Source organism: Orycteropus afer, unplaced genomic scaffold, assembly GCF_000298275.1.
Source record: "Orycteropus afer afer isolate SDZICR_OR568_19922 unplaced genomic scaffold, OryAfe1.0 scaffold00584, whole genome shotgun sequence".
Lineage (NCBI taxonomy): Eukaryota > Metazoa > Chordata > Mammalia > Tubulidentata > Orycteropodidae > Orycteropus > Orycteropus afer.
Genome location: NW_006922171.1, coordinates 1,124,372 through 1,144,518, shown reverse-complemented (window position 1 = coordinate 1,144,518; position 20,147 = coordinate 1,124,372). Strand labels below are relative to the sequence as shown.

Genomic DNA, 20,147 nt, shown 5'->3' with positions numbered 1-20,147 from the left:
TTTTTTTTTTTTTTTTTAGTTCTTTCAGCTGAACGTGTGCTTCCCTTTTGGTTTTCTAACTCCGCGTCTTTGTACATTTCATCATAGTAAGTGACTTTGTCTTCTCCAGTTGCCCTTTGAAATCTTCTGCTCAGCTCTTTTATCTCAGCATTTCTTTGATTCACTTTAGCTACTCTACGTTCAAGAACAAGTTTCATAGTCTCTTCTGACATCTATTTTGATCTTTTCTTCCTTTCCTGTCTTTTTAATGGCTGGTTTCTTCATGTGTGATGTTCTTGATGTCATACCACAACTTGTCTGGTTTTTGGTCATTGGTTTTCAATGTGTCAAATCTATTCTTTAGATGGTCTCTAAATTTAAGTGAGATGTAATCAAGGTCATATTTTGTCTCTCATAGACTTGTTTTAATTTTCTTCAACTTCTTCTTGAACTTGCATATGAGCAATTGATGTTTTGTTCCACAGTCAGATCCTAGCCTTGTTTTGACTGAAGATATTGAGCTTCTCCATCACTTCTTTGCACAGATGTAGTCTGCAAAAAGTCCACTCATAGACTAGTGTTTGTTTTTACTGATAATGTAGTGTATATGTAATTGCCTCTGTAATCTGTAGCTTTTGTGCACCTCTCTGTGTCCTCCTTTTCTCTATTTTATTGTGCTGGTCGCACACTTCTGTTATGTTATCTTTCCCTTCACCTTCCCTCTTATACCTGATAACCAACAAAGTAAATTTCCTTCCCTGTGTAAACCTTTCCTGGACATTTTATAATAATGGACTCATACAATTTTTGTTCTTCTGTGATTGAGTTATTTTACTCAGCATAATGTCCTCCAAGTTCATCCATGTTATGAGATGATTTACAGAATCTTCATTATTCTTTAATGTTGTGTAATATTCCATTGTGTGAATGTACCATAGTTTGGTTATCCATTCATCTGTTAATGGAAACTTAGGTTGTTTCCATCTCTTTGTGACAGTGAATAGTGCTGCAATGAACATGGATGTTCATATGTCTATTCGTGTCCTGGATCTCACTGCTTTAGGATATATTCCTAGTAGTGGAATTGCTAGATAAAATGTTTTTTTTATTTCTAACTTTTTAAGGAAATGCTATACCATTTTTCACAGTGGCTGTACCATTTTACAGTGCCACCAGCAATGTATGAGTTCTAATGTCTCCACACTCTCATTTGTTATTTTCTACCTTGTTGAAATTTGCTGTTATTGCTGGGGTGAGATGATATCTCATTGTTGTTTTGATTTACTTCTCTAATGACCTAAGTAGTTTTTCTGAAACTATGGTGACTAGAACTTCCCCTCTGCTGATATCGTCTCATTGGTTATTTATGGTAAGTAGGAATGCTATTTTTTGGTGTAATTTCCTTTTATTTGGCCTCTTTCCTGAATTCAATTATTTTAAGAATTTTTCAGTTCTTTAGGTTTTTAAAGAACCTAATTATATCTTCTGCTAATGATGATAATTTTGTCCATTTCTCAGTAATTATTCCTCTTATTTCTATTCTATTCCCCCACTGGTTTGGCCACGTACAATGATACTTATAAGCACACTTGTATATTTTATCAATACCAACTGCTTACATTATCTTTTTTAATGCTTTTTCTTTTTTGCCTTGAATTCATCTTTGTTTGAAAATAATACTGTTACTTTCACTTTTATTCTTTACAAGATAAATTTTGATCATTTTATTTTTAAACGTTCTTTGCCATTTTATTTTAAGTGCTTGTCTTGTAAGGTACATATAGTCATGTAACTGGATATTTTAATTGTGTTTCAGAATATTTGTCTTGCATAAGCTAATATGAACTATATTTGTTGCAATCACTGATTTTTCTTTTCTATAATTTTGTTTCATGTTTTCTTGGTATTTAAAAAAAATTGACTTGCAAAAATATTTTCTATGCCTTTATTTTTAGTTATTTGAAAGTGTTTTATACCATTTTCTGTTTTATTAGGATTTATCTTAAAATAAAATAACATTCTTTAATAATATTCTTTTAAATATTTAAAGTAAATAATGAAGTAGTTTCTCTTGGCCCTTCCTTATGCATGATGAGCATTGATCCAATTTATCCTCTCTCCTGTTAATTGCCCATCTTCCAGTCTTTGTTTATGTAATTTTGTTTGCAATTTTAATTGTAAAATATGGCTGTTATAAGTTATTATTTCTTACATCATCTATCTTTTCTTTCAAGTAAACATTTTAGACATTTGCATCCATTTTGTTAATATATTTTACATGATATATTTCTTTAGACCTAGTTGGTCTCAGTGTTCATCACCAGTCCTATATGCTATGATTTCCCTATTGTTGAGTTTTCAAATTATGCTTCTTCAAGTGATTCTTTTTTAAAAAACACATGGAGACTAGATACTCTAAACCTTGAGATGTCTCAGTATATCATTCATCGTTATGAACCATGCAGTGAGAAGGGGAAGGGGTTGATTGCCATCTCTATTTCTCTTTCTTTCTCTCTTTCACTGAGTTTTGCTGGCCACTTTCTGAACATCTACAGTTGGGCAGTACAGGACACTATTGGGGGGTGTTAGGGTGAGAAATCTTAGTTGATTGGCCAATGGGGTAATAATATGACTTCATACTCTCTGAGTCTGGCAGATGGTTAGGCTAAATCTTTGTCTCCTGGACAGTTCCCTGGTTTTACTGGAGTTCCTCCATCATTGGAGATCTTTCTCCATGTGAGAGCTACTCACTAGTAGCTTTCTAGTCTTTGTTGCTAGCTGCTATGGAACCAGCCCCTGACTCATAGTGACTCCATGCACAACAGACCAAAATACTGCCTGGTCCTGGCCATACCAATGATCAGATGAAGATCAGACTGTTGTGATTCATGGGGTTTTCACTGGCCGATTTTTGGAAGTGACTTTTTCTTTTTTCAGACTTCTTCCTAGTCTGTTTGAGTCTAGAAGCTCCTCTGAAACCTATTCAGCATCATAGTAACATGCAAGCTTCCACTGACAGATGGGTGGTGGTTGTGCGTGAAGTGCATTGGGTGTGAATCTAACCCAGGTCTCCCACATGGAAGGTGAAAATTCTACTGCTGAAACAACACTGTCTCCTTTCTAGTCTTGGGAGGATGGATTTCTAGCCTGATTGCAAAAACAAACAAACAAACCAAACTCACTGTCATTGTGTCAGTTCTAAATCAGAGTGATCTCCATTAGGTTTCCTTGGCTGTAAATCTTTATAGAAGCATATTGCAGCTGCCAGTGGATTTGAACCATTGACCTTTTGGATAGCAGCCAAATGCCTTAACACTGTACCACCAGAGCTCCTTCTAGACTGATTAGTCACTTGCAATTCCTCCTGCAGCTGCTAGGATATGATTACTACCTCTAGCTTCTTGTTGCTGGGGTCCTTTGACTCTGAAAGTGCACTCTGAAGGTCAGAATCCAAACTTGCCCTCTGCCCTACAAACAAGTACTACAGGTTAACCCCCGCACAGCCACTTTTGTTCTTCTGCCTCAAGGAAGTTAGCTTCCTCATGTATCAGCCCAGCACCAGCTCTTTGTGTGCTCCACTTGCAAAGAACATGTCTTCTTTTTTCCCTAAATTATGTATACTTTTTCATTAGTGTTGAGAATATACACAACAAAACATACACCAATTCAACAGTTTCTACAGTGACATTGATTACATTATTGTAGTTATACAACCATTCTCACCCTCCTTTTCTGAGTTGTTTTTTCCTTATTAACATAAACTCACTGTCCCCTAAGGTTACTATCTAGTCTTTTGAGTTGCCATTGTTAATATTACCCCATACAGATAGTCCTTAAAAGAACATAATACTCAAAGCAGACCTTTTTTTACTAGTTAAGCTAAACTATTGTTTGGTTTTAAGAATACTTCAAGTGATATTTTTGTTTAAGGTTTAGAGATTATCTCAGGTTAATAATTTCAGGGATTCATCCAGCCTCCATGCCTCCAGGCAGTCTAGATTCTGTGATGATTGAAATTCTGTTTTGTATCATCCCCCTTTTGTTCAGTATTCTTCTATGTAGTCTTTAGTCAAAATGCTCAGTAATGGTATCTGAGCACCATCCAGTTCTTCTGCTCTCCTGGCAAAGGAGGCAATAGTTCATGAAGGCAATTAACCTCTATAGCATATTCTGCCTCCTATTCCTCTTTTTCCTCTGTTCCTCCAGATGAGTAGAGACCTATCACACCATGGATGGCCATTTGCAAGCTTATAAAACCCCAGGCACTATGCAATGAAGTAGGAGGTTGAACAGAAGCACTAAATAAGTTATTAAGCCAACTAATTGTGTTGTGCCAAGAAACCATAACCCTAAACCTCCAAACCAAGGAACCATATCCTATGAGGTATTTGGTTGTGCATAAGCAGCCTCAGTAGGAGCTCTGGTAGTGTAGTGGCTAAGGCACTTGACTGCTAACCAGAAGACTGGTGGTTCAAACCCACCAGCCACTCCTCGGAAGGAAGATGGGGCAATCTACTTCCGTAATGATACTGCCTTGGAAACCCAAGGAGGGGTCGCTATGAGTCAGGTCCGACTCGATGGCACATAACAACAACAACACAAGCAGCCTCAGCCTTTTGGTCATTGTGGTAAATATATCACACAACTTTTACCAACTCAACTTGTTATTGACAGCAATTGCAATAATTGGTTGCTTGTTGTGTTAATGCTACCCTAATCAATGTGATTTTTTCTGTCACAATTTTCCCTTTTCCTTTGCGTCCTATCTCTGGTAACCACTAATCCACTAATAAACTTTGGTCTCTGTACATTTGCTTTTTCTTGTCTTTTTTATATAAGTGAGGTCACACAATATTTTGTTCTTTTTTTTCTTCTTCTACTGGCTGAGTAGCACCCCACTGTATGTATGTCTATTCATCTGTTGATGAGCATTTAGGTTGTTTCCATCTTTTGCCTGTTGTGTATAATGCTACAATGAATATGCTTTAAGTCTTTTAGGGTATATACCTAGAAGTAGATTGCTGGGGTATGTAGCAACTGTATTTTTAGTTCTTTGAGGCACTGCCACACTATTTTCCACAATGGCTATACCATTTTGTATTCCCACCACAAATATGTAAGTGTTCCTGTTTCCCCACATCGTTGCCAACATTTGTTATTTTCTGGTTTTGTTTATTTATTTTATGTATGTCTTGGGAGGTCTGGTAGCATAGTGCCTAAGGCACTTGATTGCTAACCAGAATGCTGGTGGTTCAAACCCACCAGCCACTCCTCGGAAGGAAGATTGAGCAATCTACTTCTGTAGTGATATTGCCTTGGTAACTTAAGGAGGGGTCACTATGAGTCAGGTCCAACTTGATGGCACATAACAACAACAACAACATTTTATGTCTAAGCCAGATTTCCTAGTGGAAGTGAAATGGCATATTGTGATTTTGACTTGCATCTCTCTGATGGCTAATGATGCTGAATTTCATGTGTCTAGTGGCCATTTGGATATTCTCTTAGGTGAAATGTTTATTCAAGTTCTTGGCCCATTTTATGATTGGGTTTTTGTTTTTTGTTGTTAAGTTGTCAAAATTTTGTATGTATTTTGGTTAGATTCTTATTGGATATATGATTTTTGAAGGTGTTCTCCCAGTCTGTAGCTTATCTTTTAGTGTTTGGTAAAGTCTTTTGATAAACAAACGTTTTAAATGTTTATGAGGTCCAACTTATTTATTTTGTATTTTGCTGTTTGTCATTTTTTATTTTCATTAGACAATCCATTGTTAAAAGTGAGGCCTGACAGGATTGGCCCTACATATTCTTCTAAGATTTTTATGGTTTTAATTTGCACACTTAGGTCCATAATCCCTTTTGAATTTGTTATCATGTATGGTCTGAGACATGGATAAAAAACTCATTTTAAGGCTGGTCTCAAGGAAGCTTCCCTCCTGATACTTGAGACAGAGGATGTGCAGCACTCCACCCTTTCTCCTTCAAGGATGTGTGTGAGATTCCAGCCACTCACACCACAAAACAACACACTCTCTGTCCAAATAAATCTCTTTCTCACCTCTCTCCATGGTTTTATATTCTCGTAGTGAATGAAGGGGTTCTGGAGGCTACGCAATCTGCTTTTTAAATTCTGCATAAAGTATGTGTCTCACATGAACTTTGAAATCTGGTCTCTATTTTATTAGAACTTTATTGAGACTGGAGTCACTGGGTGGTGCAAATAGTTAGTATACTTGACTGCTAATCAAAGGGTTGAAGGTTTGAGTCCACCAGAGGTGCCTTGGAAGAAAGGCTGGACAATCTACTTCCAAAAAGACAGCCACTGAATAGCCTGCGGAGCACAATTCTACTCTGACACCCATGTGTCTCCATAAATTGTAATCCACCCAATGGCAACTGGTTTTTCTTTTTTCAGTTGAGACTGAGGGAGGAAGAGCTCCATTTTCAAATATCCTGTTACTGAAATGATGGACTCAAACCTGCTGGTAATTTTGAGGATGATGCAGTACCAGGCAATGTTTTGCTCTGTTGTACGTAAGGTTGCTGTGAGTCTGAGTTGGCTTGAAAGCAGCTAACAACAACAACAATATACAGATTGCCTAAGGCACTTGAGTGCTAACCAGGAGGTTGGTGGTTCAAATCCACCAGCCATTCCTTGGAAGGAAGATTGGGCGATCTACTTCCATAGTGATACTGCCTCGAAAACCCAAAGAGGGGTCACTATGAGTTGAATCAACTCTGTGGCACAGAACAACAACCACAACATGCCAATATCTAGTGTTCAGATGTATTAAACAAATGTGACTCTGATAACTGAGGCTGTTCTCTCAACAATACGATACATGAAATCCTATGATAGTCAGCATCTACTGCTGCAATTGGATTGATATGTGGCTGCAATAATTGGCTCAAACATAGCAGTGATTATGAGGATGGCTCAGAACTGGGCAGTATTTTGTCCTTTGTACACAGGGTCACCTATGGGTTAGTACCAACTGGACAGCACTTAACAACAACAACAGCAACTGCTACGAGGACTCTTCTGCCCATTGCACTTGTTAAGACTTCAGATCCCATGATGCAGTGCACTTCCACCAGTCTCCCTGAGCCCATCTCACTCACTACCTGTCATGATGTGGTTTTAAAGGGGGCAGGCAGGATGAGGGGATAATGCCTTTGTAACTTGGTACTCATTCAGCGCAAGAACAATTGCTCACTTTTCTAGTTAGTTAAGACACTGGATTTCCAAGCTATGCCAGTAATGGTAATGAACCAAAGTATCTCTCTACCATCCTTCAGGCCCACAGGTATGCTATGTTTTAAGAAACACGGCAGGCTTCTGTCATGTTTTTTGTAATTTTCTACTTAGCAGAATTATCTCCTAGCCATTTCAGACAGGTCAATTTTTGGTTATGCTGTTATCTTTGAATAATAATGGGAGGTTGGATAACAAGTGATTTTTGTACTTGTGGAACTAACATGTATGGAGTATCTGCTGTGGACCAGACACTGGTAAGTGCTTTAAATAGGCTATTTTCTTTAATTCTCACTTAATACTTTGAATTCAAATATTCCTATTTTACAGATGGGGAAAAAATAAACAAGACTCAGAAGTTAAGTAACTAACCTCATGCAAGTCATAAGTACTGGAGGTAGAATAACAAGCACCAGTACCTCAGTTGTCAATATTTGTGCTCATTCTTCACCTGGCTACATATTAAAGTCACCTGGAGTATTTTAAAAACATCAGTTTTCTGGGCCCCTCCTTGGAACATTAAATTAAGATCTCTGGAGATGGAGATTGGGCACCAGTATGTTTTAAAGGCTCCCAGGTGATTGTAGTGTGCAACTAGGTTTCAAATTATTGCTGGATATACCCCTTGAGGCTATGGCTTTATGCTCAATATCATGCTGTTAATCCTGTTTATTATAGCTTCATTCACATTGCTTCCCTATTTATTTATTTATGTGTTTTAATTATTCATCCTTCATTCATTCATTTATTCATTCATTCTCTTTCTCTTTCCAAAGTCAGAGAGTGCGTGGTTGCCTGTCCACATCAGAGCTGGTGTTCCGAATCAGGTTCCAAGGGCTGCTTTCATGGCCATGTTTATTTTGGAAGTGGATCAGTTCATCCTGACCTCTCTGACCACATCAGTTCTGGACTGTGAAGATGACGAAACCCCCAAACCCTTGCTGGTGTTCAACATCACTAAGCCCCCGCTCCAAGGCTATGTAACTCACCTGTTGGATCACACCAGACCCATTTCCTCCTTCACCTGGAAAGATCTAAGTGACCTGCAGATTGCCTACCAGCCACCAAACAGCAGCCATTCTGAGAGGAGAAATTACGAGGTGGGAAGAGGGAAGAGAGGCAATGCTTCTAGCCTAGTTGGTATTCACAGAGGGATTTAAGGGGCACTCAGTTAACCTTTGGAATAATTTGCTCATTTTTTTGTACCAGAAAGGAATCAATCATTGTAAATCATGATGCAAACTCAAATGCCCAGAGAAGCCAGGCAAGTAACGTCAATGAGCTAACATGGATGGCAGGGTACAGTGGTGAACTAGAGAAAGAGCCAGTGCCTCAGAGAGCAGCTGCAACTCAGCCAAGGCTGATTGCTGCCATGTGAGAATACAGAAGCACCCAGTGTGACTTTGGCTCTCATTTTTCAAGTGTCATAGGGGAAAATCCACTCAGACCTTAAAAGAAAATTCGGAGGATTTATTCAGCATTAGGGAGACATTTGAATGGGAAACAACCAGCTCACATAAGGGAAAACATGGCAATTTCAGAGAGTAGGTCCTGAGAGGGGACGAATATAGGGCAGGAAACAGAGAGATTACACTAAAATCATTGGTTAGTTGTTGACTGAGGTCACAATGGGGAGGGTTAAAGATGCAGGGAAATGCTTAGGCAGATACAAAGATTTATAATTACAGTCACAGGATGTTTACAATGTATATTTTCCAGACAGGTTATAAAGATATCTAGGTTGATTTAAAACATTCTTTGGATCAGAGCTGTAATAAGAATTAACACTAAGTCTCTTTAGAAATTATTCTCTTTAGAAATTAACCGTCTTGGTTACCTGGGAAACTGTAGATAAGGCTGCCTCCAAAATTGTTTCAAAATAATTCTCTTGTAGTACAGAAATATTTTTTAGTTCCACGTTGTATAAAAAAGATTGCTATGTCAAGATTCCCTTCCTTAGAGTATATTTCATACTTGACCACCAAGAGAAAACACCTTCTTAATTACCATGTGCCTGTGAAAGGTCAGCTAGGCAAGCATGGCGTCTGGACAAGTCATATAAAGAGATCAGTTCAATTCGACAAAACTGAGTTTAATACAAACATTTAGTTCTGGTCAAAGGCTTTATGAACTTCTCCTTTAAACAAGTAAAGTTGGAAATCTGGATTTTTATGTAAAATATTCCAATTTTAAAATATGAAAAAAACACGATCCCACTTATGAACTGTCTAGAATAGGCAAATGTATAGAAATTAAAGTTTATTGTGCTTGCCAGGGATGAGTAGGAAGGAGGAGGAGAAGGGATTTCATTGCTTAAGGGTGATGGAAAAATTTGAAAACAGCTAATGGTGATGGTTAAACATGATAAACATAATAATGTCACTAAATTGTACATGTAAAGGATGTTGGAGTAGCAAGTGTTTTGTTACACACCTTATAGTTAGCATAATAAAATAATAAAAATTTAAAATACAGAAAATATTTAAAAACTTTAAAATATTGTGCCATCTGCAAAATACTTCTGGGACAACATTTAGCCCAGGGCTCCCCTGGTTGAGAACTCTGATGCCTTCCTGTATTGTAAGGCTGTTGAAGTTAGAGATGAGTTTTGCCTATAATTATTTTATTAATAAATTCTTTCATTCTTTTACATTTATTATTATTATTTTTATTCTTTCGTTCTTTTTAATTACCTGGGGTGCTTAATTTTCATTATAACACTGACTGAGAACAGATGATTCCTTAGTCTCATTTCATAACCAATGTCACTATCAAACTTTCTCCACTGGGAAGTTGCTCTTTCTAGCTAACGTAAAGCAATTTTACTGGAGTTTCAGCCACCTCCCTTCTTATTTTGTTTTTTAATGTGAAGGAAGAACAATAGCTGGTTAAGGTCTTCCACATAATAACCTTTCACATACTTGAAGATCTACCAGCAAGTTGATTCAAACATGATGGAAAATTTAAATAAGCAGATTGATACAGACTGGAGTTCAGATTTGTTATGGAAACTGAATGTCCTTGGGATTACCAAATTGGCCTGTTGTGATATAGGAACTTTTAGCCCCAAGGGCATACAGAAGACTTCAGACTGTAAATGCTGTGCTTTTGCCCTTTGCCTTTCTTTTATTCACTTCATAGTAATAAGTAGCATCAGTTCTTTCTTTCTCACCCCGGCCTGTTGTGCCTTCACTGCTATGAAGTAAATTCTTATTGTGTGCCCAGATTTTTCTCAATAAACAATAGAATAAATCACAAATAAAGCACCACTGTTCTGGCTGCTTCCTGCAGGTATTTTCTGCCACTGTGTAATTATAATCTGAAATCAGAACCTGTGCAAATGCCATGATTTTTTTGTTAGCAGCTAACTCCCAGTTTCTCAGGGGAGATTATGGGTTTTCCAGATTAGGTGTGCTGGAAGTCCTGGGTCTGTATAGAGGTTTGTTCATTCATGCCCAATGGGTGGGACTTCTGGGAGGAGCGTAATGGCTAGCGGTTCTGAAGCTGAGCCTTCCCTGGGTATGTGTCCCCAAATAATGTATTCTTCAAGGTATTTCCAACTCTTTGGAAAATTCCAACACATTTTAATAGGCATGACTTTTTTAAAAAGATATTTGAGAATATAGGTCCTTAGTGAGTAAAAATATACGATTACATATGGTTCCCCTAATACATAGTTACATCAGATCTCTAAAAGGACATCTTTTGCCTGGGTATAGTTTCATTTCTAGTCTGAAACTTTGGCACCAATGAATCTGATTTTTTGATTATTTAGTATTTGCTGATACGTGTCTGATTTTCTAATTATTCTCTTATTCTCTCAACTGGACCATACATTATTCAAAAGTAGTCACTGTGCCTTGCATTATTGTTATACCTGATCCTTCTCTGTCAACACCTGATGTAATATGTAACATGTAGTTAGTGCTCAGAACTTATCATATAGCCCCTACCATTAATTACAGATTTTATAGGAATAAATTAAATCTAGATATTTGAAAACATATCTATAAGGAGAAATTCTTTGGATCAGAGCTTCTTAACAGTGTTACAGTAATGACATTTTAGTGCAGATAATTTCTGCTTTGTATGCTATCCTGTGCATGGGAGTATGTCAGCAGCATCCATGGCTTCTACCCACTAGATGCCAGGAGCACTTCTCTCCGATTCTGAGATCAAAAATATCTATAGACTTTGCCAAATGTTCTCTAGGGGGACAAAACTCCCTTCTTATTTTGTTTTTTAATATGAAGGAAGAACAATAGCTGGTTAAGGTCTTCCCAGCTGAGAACCACTGCTCTAGACTATATACCATTGAGAGAGGCTTGAGTGGTCTCGTGCTGGACCAGGACAGTCTCCTGGGCAAGTGTAGGGACATTTCTTCCTGGTTAATAAATTCTATTATGGAAAGGAAAATTTTAAGAAATACTAATAAACTTCGGGACCAGAACTAGAGATCAGGCTGTCAAAAGTGAGATCAGACAGCAGAAGAAACTTGTATCAGTTTTGCCTTCCATCTGTGGTGTACAGCACAGAGTTAATGGTACCTTAACTGCAACTTCGCAGTTGGTGAGTTATGTACATCTGTTTGTTTGTAGGTGGAGTTGGAGGTAAATGACTTCTTCTTTGAAAGGAGTGCACCAATTACAGTCTACATCTCCATCAGAACAGCAGATACAAATGCCCCACGAGTATCCTGGAACACAGGTGAAGCTCACTATGGGGCATCAAGCAGATCACTCTCAACAAGGCATCATAGAACATACACTGAAGGAAACACAAGAAATTACATAGGTCAGGGAAGAAAGGGGGTTTTATTTGTGTTTCACACACAAGGCAACTGAAACCCAGACAGATTATGTGGTTTTCCAAGGATGTAAGATTGTTGTGTGTGTGCCCCTTAAATTTCTCACCTGTGTTTTAGAATTCCTGTTATCCATTTGATCTCATATAGATAATTCTTTAAAAAGAATGTATTGCTCAAGGTGAGCATTTTTTAAAATGAGCTAAATTGTTGTTTAGTTTAAAAATGACTTTATAGGATAGTTTTGGTTCAAGGCTTAAAAATTATTTCCAGGCAATAGATTCAGGGATTCCTCCAGTCTCAATGTATCCAGTAAGTCTGGTTTCTAATAAGAATTTAAAGTTCTCTGCCACATTTTTTCCCTTCTTTTGATCAAGATCATCTATTGGAACTTTGAACCTTGAGTATAACATTCAGTAGTGGTAGTTGGGTCGGGCACCATCCATTTATTCATGACAAAGTTGGTAGTAATTCATGGAGGCAGTTAGACCTACAGTCTATTTTGTTCTCCAATTCCTGGGTCTCCTTCCTTTGTTGCTCCAGTGAATAGAACTCAATTATTATATCGTGGGTCATTGCCCTATTTTTAAGTTGGGTTGCATGGCAACGATCATTTATAAGAGTTTAACCTCCTTTCTTTCTTATTTATTTATTTTTAAAGAAAGGCTTTGCCCTGCCTCTCAATCCTAGTGGACTCATACTGCAATGTCAATGTGGAATATAAATGAAATTTTTTCTTTCTTATCAGTGCCATGAGTAGCATACAAAGCATGCTTGTTAGCAGTGGTGGTAGGTTCTGTTCTGGGGAAAATGTCTCAGTGTATGGTTTAATTGCTCAGATTGCAGTTTAAATGGGTTGCTTTGTGTGTGTTTGTATCTCTGTATGTGTTATATGTTTCAGTAGAGATGGGGAACATCTGTTGAGTAGCCTTGATTTGTAATTCTGGCTCTCTGTCGCACTCTAACTCTGTTAGAGGGATGATGAAAGAAAAGTCGGACCTGATAGCTTAAAGTTTGGCAACCATTACGTTTTCAGCAGATGCATAGTGACTGAATAGTGTACATGTGTATGTGTGGCCTGTTATGCAGATAGCACTCTGCAGAGGACTCCTAATCTGTTTTTGACTATTGTGGACATCAAAATCCTTTTAATAGTGCATTCTTCCTTATTATGAACTTAATATATGCCTATTGTTGAATATTTGAAAATAATCAAAAGAAAATTAAAATCCTTCATTACTCCCCACTGTTAATAGTTTGCTCTACATATATCTGGTCTTTCTGGTTCCTCCTTTCTGCATGCATCCTTTGCATGACACCTTGTCTTGTAGTCTTGGTTTTAAAACCCTCATTACTAGTCTTAGTGTTTCTTTATATGTGCTAGCATACTTGGTTCTTCTTTACTTCCTTACTTGCTTTATTTTATTTTAATAAACTATCTGTCTTAGCTCAGAATCCCTAGGAAACAAAGCTGAGGCAAACAGTATGTAGTAATCCTATACTGAAAGCAAGAATGAGGGGAAAAAGGAAGTCAAAGAGGGAGCAAACAAAAACATGGTATGACTGAGAAGGTCACAGCTTCACAAGGAGGGGAAGCTACAACCACGGGCTTGGGGGGTGGGGAGGAAATAGGCAAACACTCTCTTTGCAGATTCTTCCCATTTCCTGTTTCTCATTGTCGAAGTTTGCCCCACTGAATGTCAGCTCTCCATACTTCCAGGTTGTGTAACCTGGCCCCTTTTAGCAGTCTCTGCACAAACAATGTAGGTCTGATGGGGTAGTATCTGCCACAGGCACAAGAGAGGTCAAGCCAAAACATGACCCTCATCATTGTGATCAGTAGAGGTAACCTGCCATGTTACAAGATGAAGCAATAGTAGCAGAGTAGGCTTTAAAATTCTGAGGACTTCCCTCACAGGGAAGTTCCAGCTAGAAAAACGGCAAGTTATCAAGGCTTGGGAGGCAGGTGAAGAACCTAGTTAGGACTTGCCCTCTCCACACATTTCCTTTAGCATGCTGGGTCCTTTAGAGGAATAATGGTACAATACATCAGTATACTGACAGGGCAAGAAGAATACAGACTCAGGACTGAACACTCAGGTTAGAGAGCTGTAGCTCATTCAGCCTTTGCCATTACCCAGTAGACCTGGGAGCCAAAAGGTTGCAGGGAATCTTGAAAGGGATTTTCAGATTGGAGTTAATATTGCTAAAAATAAAAATTAAATTTCAGTTTCTTGAAAATCTTTTGAAGGTACTATTTTTAGATAGTTTCATGAGAAAAAATTCAAATTAATCCTTTCTTAAAATAAGCCTGTTGGCATATCATAGAATTTTCCAAACACAATTCTATTTTCTCTTATAGGTCTGAGTCTCCTGGAGGGGCAGTCTCGGGCCATCACTTGGGAACAGTTTCAAATTGTAGACAATGATGACATTCGTGCTGTCCGTCTAGTCACTGTTGACGGGCTGCTGCATGGACGTCTTACACTAAGAGGTAGATGATCAAACTTTGTAATGTGGAATAAACAAGCCAAGAAATATTTTCTCCAAAAGCAAATTGCATTTAATTGGATATACTTAGAATTTCTTGTGTCCCATAACTTGTGCTTGGCTTATTATTTGAATCTCAGTTTTGCTTTCTGGATGCCATGATGGGCAGCTTCTAAATCTTCCCTTTAACTGATAATCTTTTCCTAGTTATATGACAAAATATATCTCTCTCATTTCTCTGCTTCAAAGAAATGTATTAAAAAAAGAAAAAACAACTTTTCTGTTTTTTAGTATTTTAGTAATAATTATGTTATTAGTGGTAGTTACCATAATTTTAAAGAAATGAATTTATAATTGTGATTATAGAGATGGTGGATAACAAGGTAATAAAAACCAAAAAATCCAAACCCACTGCTGTCAAGTAAATTCCAACTCACAGCCACTCTATAGGACAGAATAGATCTGCCCCATAGGGTTTCAAGGGCTGTAAATCTTTTTAGGAGCAGACTGTCACATCTCTCTGCCACAGAGAGGGTGGTGGGTTCCAACCACTGACCTTTCAGTTAGCAGGTGAGCACTTAATCACTGTACCACCAGTGCTCCTTTTATAATGTAATAGACCTAATAAATTAATTGTGGGCATTTATGATAATATAGTGTACCCTTTGTAAAGAATTCAGAGGATTTAATTCAATTATCCTCTTGCTTGGCCTAATTGTAAAGCAGAAAGACAGCTCCTATTTATCATCATTTGTGGTTAGGGAATTCTGAAATGAAAAATAATATGATGAATTCATGACAGATCCTCTTTCCTAGGCTCAGAATAGATGGAGGTCAGTTTAAGACTGAAGGGACCAAGTAGGGCTGGTGTTTAGCTACATGTAGGAGAAACCCAATTGTAGTGGCTTAAAAACTGAAGAGTTGTTTTACTCCTGTGACAAGTTGCCCAGATGTAGGCATTCTATACTCGTGATGCCCCTTGCCTGAAAATTCTTTCCTGCTCTGCCACTAGTCATGAGATGGTGCTTATACCTCTGGGCATCTGCATTCAAGGCAGGAAGAAAGACAAGGGATAGTGAAATACTCAAGCCATGACTTAGGTCTCCTTACCAGACTGTGTCATATGGCTTCCTCTAAGGGGCAAGGGAGTCTGAGAAGCGTAGTATTTTAAGATTGTCATATTGCCATTTCAAGCAAAGCTGAGATGTTGTTAGTGAGGAAGAAATAGAAAGTAGCTTTTGGGCAACTATAATATTTCCCATTGTACTAGAGTTTAGTCATTTATGTTCTGAGGTTTCTAATACAGCCATTGTAATAGTTTGTGCAAAAAGTGAAGAAATGTTTATTGATACTGTAGAAATGAAATGGGGAGTGGTAGCCCATAATGCAATGATGTTGTGGGCTCAGAGGAGGTAGAAAATAGTTATAACACTTATTAAATAATTACTTTGTGCCAGATACAATGTGAAGTATTCTACACAATTTATCTCCTTTATGTTACATCAGCTTTATAGATGAGATATAATTATTATTCCTATTTTACAAGTGAAGAATCAGAGACTTAGAAAAGTTAAGCAGACTTATTTAAGGTCATGCATCTAGGAAGTGGCAGAGCTAGGATTTGAACCTAGGCTGATTGATATCAGAGCTCTAGTTTTTAGCCTTTAAACCAGTAATCGTCAAACTTTTGCATATACCAGAAGCATCAGGATTTGAGGAAGACTCATTAACAACCTGTGATATGCAGATGACACAACCTTTCTAGCTGAAAGTGAAGATGACTTGAAGCACTAACTGATGAAGATCAAAGACTCCAGTTTTCAGTATGGATGACACCTCAACATTAAACAAAAAAAATCGTCACAACTGTATCAATAAACAATATTGTGATAAATGGAGAAAATATCGAAGTTGTCAAGGATTTCATTTCACTTGGATCCACAATCAACACCCTTGGAAACTGCAGTCAAGAAATCAGACATTGTATTGCACTGGGCAAATCTTCTGCAAAAGACCTCGTTAAAATGTTAAAGAGCAAAGATGTCACTTTGAAGACTAAGGTGCCCCTAACCTAAGCCAAGGTATTTTCAAGTGCCTCATGTGAAAACTGGACAATGAATAAGGAAGACTGAAGAAGAATTGATGCCTTTGAATTGTGGTGTTGGGGAAGAATACTGAAAATACCATGGACCATCAGAAGAATAGACAAATCTGTCCTGGAAGAAGTGCAGAGATTTTGAGGATGGCACAGGATGGGGCAGCATTTCATTCTCTTATACATAGGGTCACTGTGAGTCAGAGCCTACTCTACAGCACTTAGTGGGCTTGATGGAACAGATTGCTGAGCTCCGCTAGAGTTTCCATGTCAGTAGGTTAAGGTTTGCAATTTGAACCCACCATTGGTTCCTTGGAGAAGAAAATCTGTTGATCTGCCCCTGTGAAGATTATAGCCTCGGAAACCTGGTGGGGCAGTTTTACTTTGTCCTGTAGGGTCACTATGAGTTGGAGTTGACTCAACAGCAGTAGGTTTGTTTTTTGGCCTGGTGTTACCTAGTTAGGAGCCCCAACAGTGCAGTGGTTAAATGCTTGGCTACTAATCTAAAGGTCAGTGGTTTGAACCCACCTAGCAGCTTCTAGGGAGAAAGTTGTGGCTGGCAGTCTATTCCTATAAAGATATGCAGCCTTAGAAACCCTATGGGGGCAGTTCTACTCTGCACTATAGAGTTCCTATGAGTCAGAATCGACTTGCCCTGGAGACCAATGGTGATTTTTTTTTTGGTATAATTCTCTCCTTTTATGTTGTCATTGCAAGATGCTCTGGTGGCACAGTGATTAAGGCATTTGGCTGCTAACCAGAAGGTCAGTGGTTCAAAACCGCCAGCTGTTCCATGGAAGGAAGATGGGGCATTCTACTTCCATAAAGATTTATAGCTTTGGAAACCTAATGGGGGTCTCTATGAGTCAGAATGATTCAATGGTAGTAAGTTAAGTTTTGTTTTGTTTTGTTTCTTAAATGCTGCCATTGTGTCTCATGCACAAGCTGCTCTTCACCCACCTGCCAGTGGAGGCTTGTGTGTTGCTATGATGATGAACAGATTTTAGTGGAGCTTCCAGACTAAGACACACTAGGAAGAAAGGGCTGGAGATCTACTTCCAAAAACCAACCAATGACAACCCTATGAATCTGTAACTCACCATGGAGATGACATAGGCCCAGGTAGCATTTTAGTCTGCTATGCACGGAGCTCTGGTAGCATAGTGCCTAAGGCACTTGCCTGCTAACCAGACGGCTGGCGGTTCAAACCCACCAGCCACTCCTCTGAAGGAAGATTGGGCAATCCTACTTCCGTAGTGATACTGCCTCGGAAACCCAAGGAGGGGTCGCTATGAGTCGGGGCCGACTCGAAGGCACATAACAAGAACAACAACATGCACGGGTCATCCATGAGTTTGGGCTGACTTGATGGTAGATAAGAACAACAACATCTCTATTTTATACATTGTGCCCCCCTGCCACTGCCAGTGAGTCGGATCCAACTCCTAGCGACCCCCTCTTGGGTTTCTGAGGCAGTATCACTATGGATAAATGCCCTATCCAAGTTTGAACAACTAATTAGTGTTAGAATCAGTTCTAAACCAGTTCTGTGGGGTCCCAGAGTCCTCGACAAGCTGTTTCCCAAGTGAGAGGAATATGGGGACTATTTTCCTTAATGCTCTCTGTTGCAATGATACTTTTATATACCTGTTGCCTCTGTGTTCTCTCATTCAAGCAACTCCATCTCTGCTCTCTCTCTACTAGGAGGGAAAGGATTTCTATTCACTGTTGCTGATCTACAGGCTGGGGTTGTTCGCTATCATCATGATGACAGTGATTCTACCAAAGACTTTGTGGTCTTCAGGATATCTGATAGCCACCACAGTATCCGCCATAAGTTTCCCATCAACATCTTACCCAAAGATGATAGTCCCCCATTCCTCATAACCAATGTTGTGATTGAACTGGAAGAGGGGCAGACTATACTGATCCAGGGTTCCATGCTGAGAGCTTCAGACATGGACTCTAGTGATGACTACATCTTCTTTAATATCACAAAACCCCCACAGGCTGGAGAGATCATGAAGAAGCCAGGACCAGAACTGATAGGTAAGTTCCAGGCAGTTAGGAGATAATAAAATGGAATTATTTCTTTTATAGAGAATTGTCTATGCACACTTACAGGTTTGCTAAAACTGTGTTAGAATTTGTGCTAAGTAGACATCAGTAAGATACTATTATTATTCCCATTTTATTGGTAGAGAGCCTGAGACTGGGACAGGTTAATTTGATCTGCCCTAGGTTATACATCTAGAAAGTACCAGAGCTGGGCTTCAAGGAAAGCATAACTATGAAGAGTTAAGTCAGCCAAGAGAAGTGATAAGGCAAATATGTCTGAAGGAGAATGTTTGGTCTATTCTAGATTCTTGATAAAATAATTTCATGACCAACATTTCTTTACATGTTATTACAACCATTTCATAACTATTTTTTAAAGTAGATAGTTCAAGAGTTTGGTAAAATAAGAACCAAGTAGTTAATGTTGCATATTTAAAATAAGATGTTTCTTAAAATTTTTTATTTCAAATTCAATATTTATACACATTAAGACAAGTGTAACCATTTACATTTTTCTGCTTTAATATTTATGAGTTTGATAAAAGCATTTAATGAAGATCACCTGGGTATATACAACATATTAGATAGGGAAGACTTTTGGAGCTAAGTTCAATACCATTTTACCCCAACACCTGGTAGAATCTTACAAAACTATATGGTGTTTTACGAACGCATCAGGCTATCCTGTTCCTGGCTTCCTTCAGAGGGATCTGTTTAATGGAATCATTTACTACCGTCATTTTGGTGGTGAGATCTTTGAAGATTCTTTTGAATTTGTCCTGTGGGATAGCCATGAACCTCCAAACCTGTCAGTGCCTCAGGTAAGAGACAATCTTTGAATACTTTCCCCAAGTCTTGTCAAGATATTAATTGTGGCAGACGTTATTAGAAACTACGTGAAAGCAAGTTTCAAGAGTCAAAATTTAAGGAGCAATGGATTAAGCAAAATTTCTTTGCAATAGGACGACTGAAAAATTCATTTTTCTAAAGTGCTCAAAAAATTTCCATGTATGCAATGTTTCCAATGTTTTTTAACTGTGGGATTATTTAACCATGTTTTTATTAAACACCTCACAAAATTTGCTTGTTTAATAAAATTCAAGAAAACACTGACTGATTTTAAATGTAATGGTTAAAGTATGGGTTCTGGAGTTAGACTGCCTGTTTCTTTCCCAACATTGACACTAACTAAAGGATTGACCCATTCTTCAGTTTCCTCCCCTATGAAACAGTTAATAGTAAATTCCTTACAGAGTTACTGGGATGATAAGTGAAATAATAAATAAAAGTACTGAGAACTTTCTAGCCGACGTTAAGTACTCAATAATTACATTAAAAAACCAAAACTAAACCCACTGCCGTTGAGTCAATTCTGACTCATAATGACCCCCATATGTTTTCCAAGTCTGTAAATCTCTATAGAAGCAGACTGACTCATCTTTCTCCTGCAGAGAAGCTGGTGGTTC

At 38.2% G+C, this 20,147-nt stretch overlaps 1 protein-coding gene across 1 annotated transcript in view; it reads left to right on the top strand.

Moving 5' to 3' along the window:
- Nucleotides 1–20,147, top strand: part of FREM1 (FRAS1 related extracellular matrix 1) — a 212,180-nt gene that overhangs the window by 30,769 nt on the left and 161,264 nt on the right. Inside the window, exons 5-9 of the mRNA XM_007956225.1 lie at nucleotides 8,011–8,334; nucleotides 11,833–11,941; nucleotides 14,401–14,532; nucleotides 18,328–18,672; nucleotides 19,360–19,502. Coding sequence (XP_007954416.1) covers nucleotides 8,011–8,334; nucleotides 11,833–11,941; nucleotides 14,401–14,532; nucleotides 18,328–18,672; nucleotides 19,360–19,502 — 1,053 coding nt within the window. The remainder of the gene's footprint in view (nucleotides 1–8,010; nucleotides 8,335–11,832; nucleotides 11,942–14,400; nucleotides 14,533–18,327; nucleotides 18,673–19,359; nucleotides 19,503–20,147) is intronic.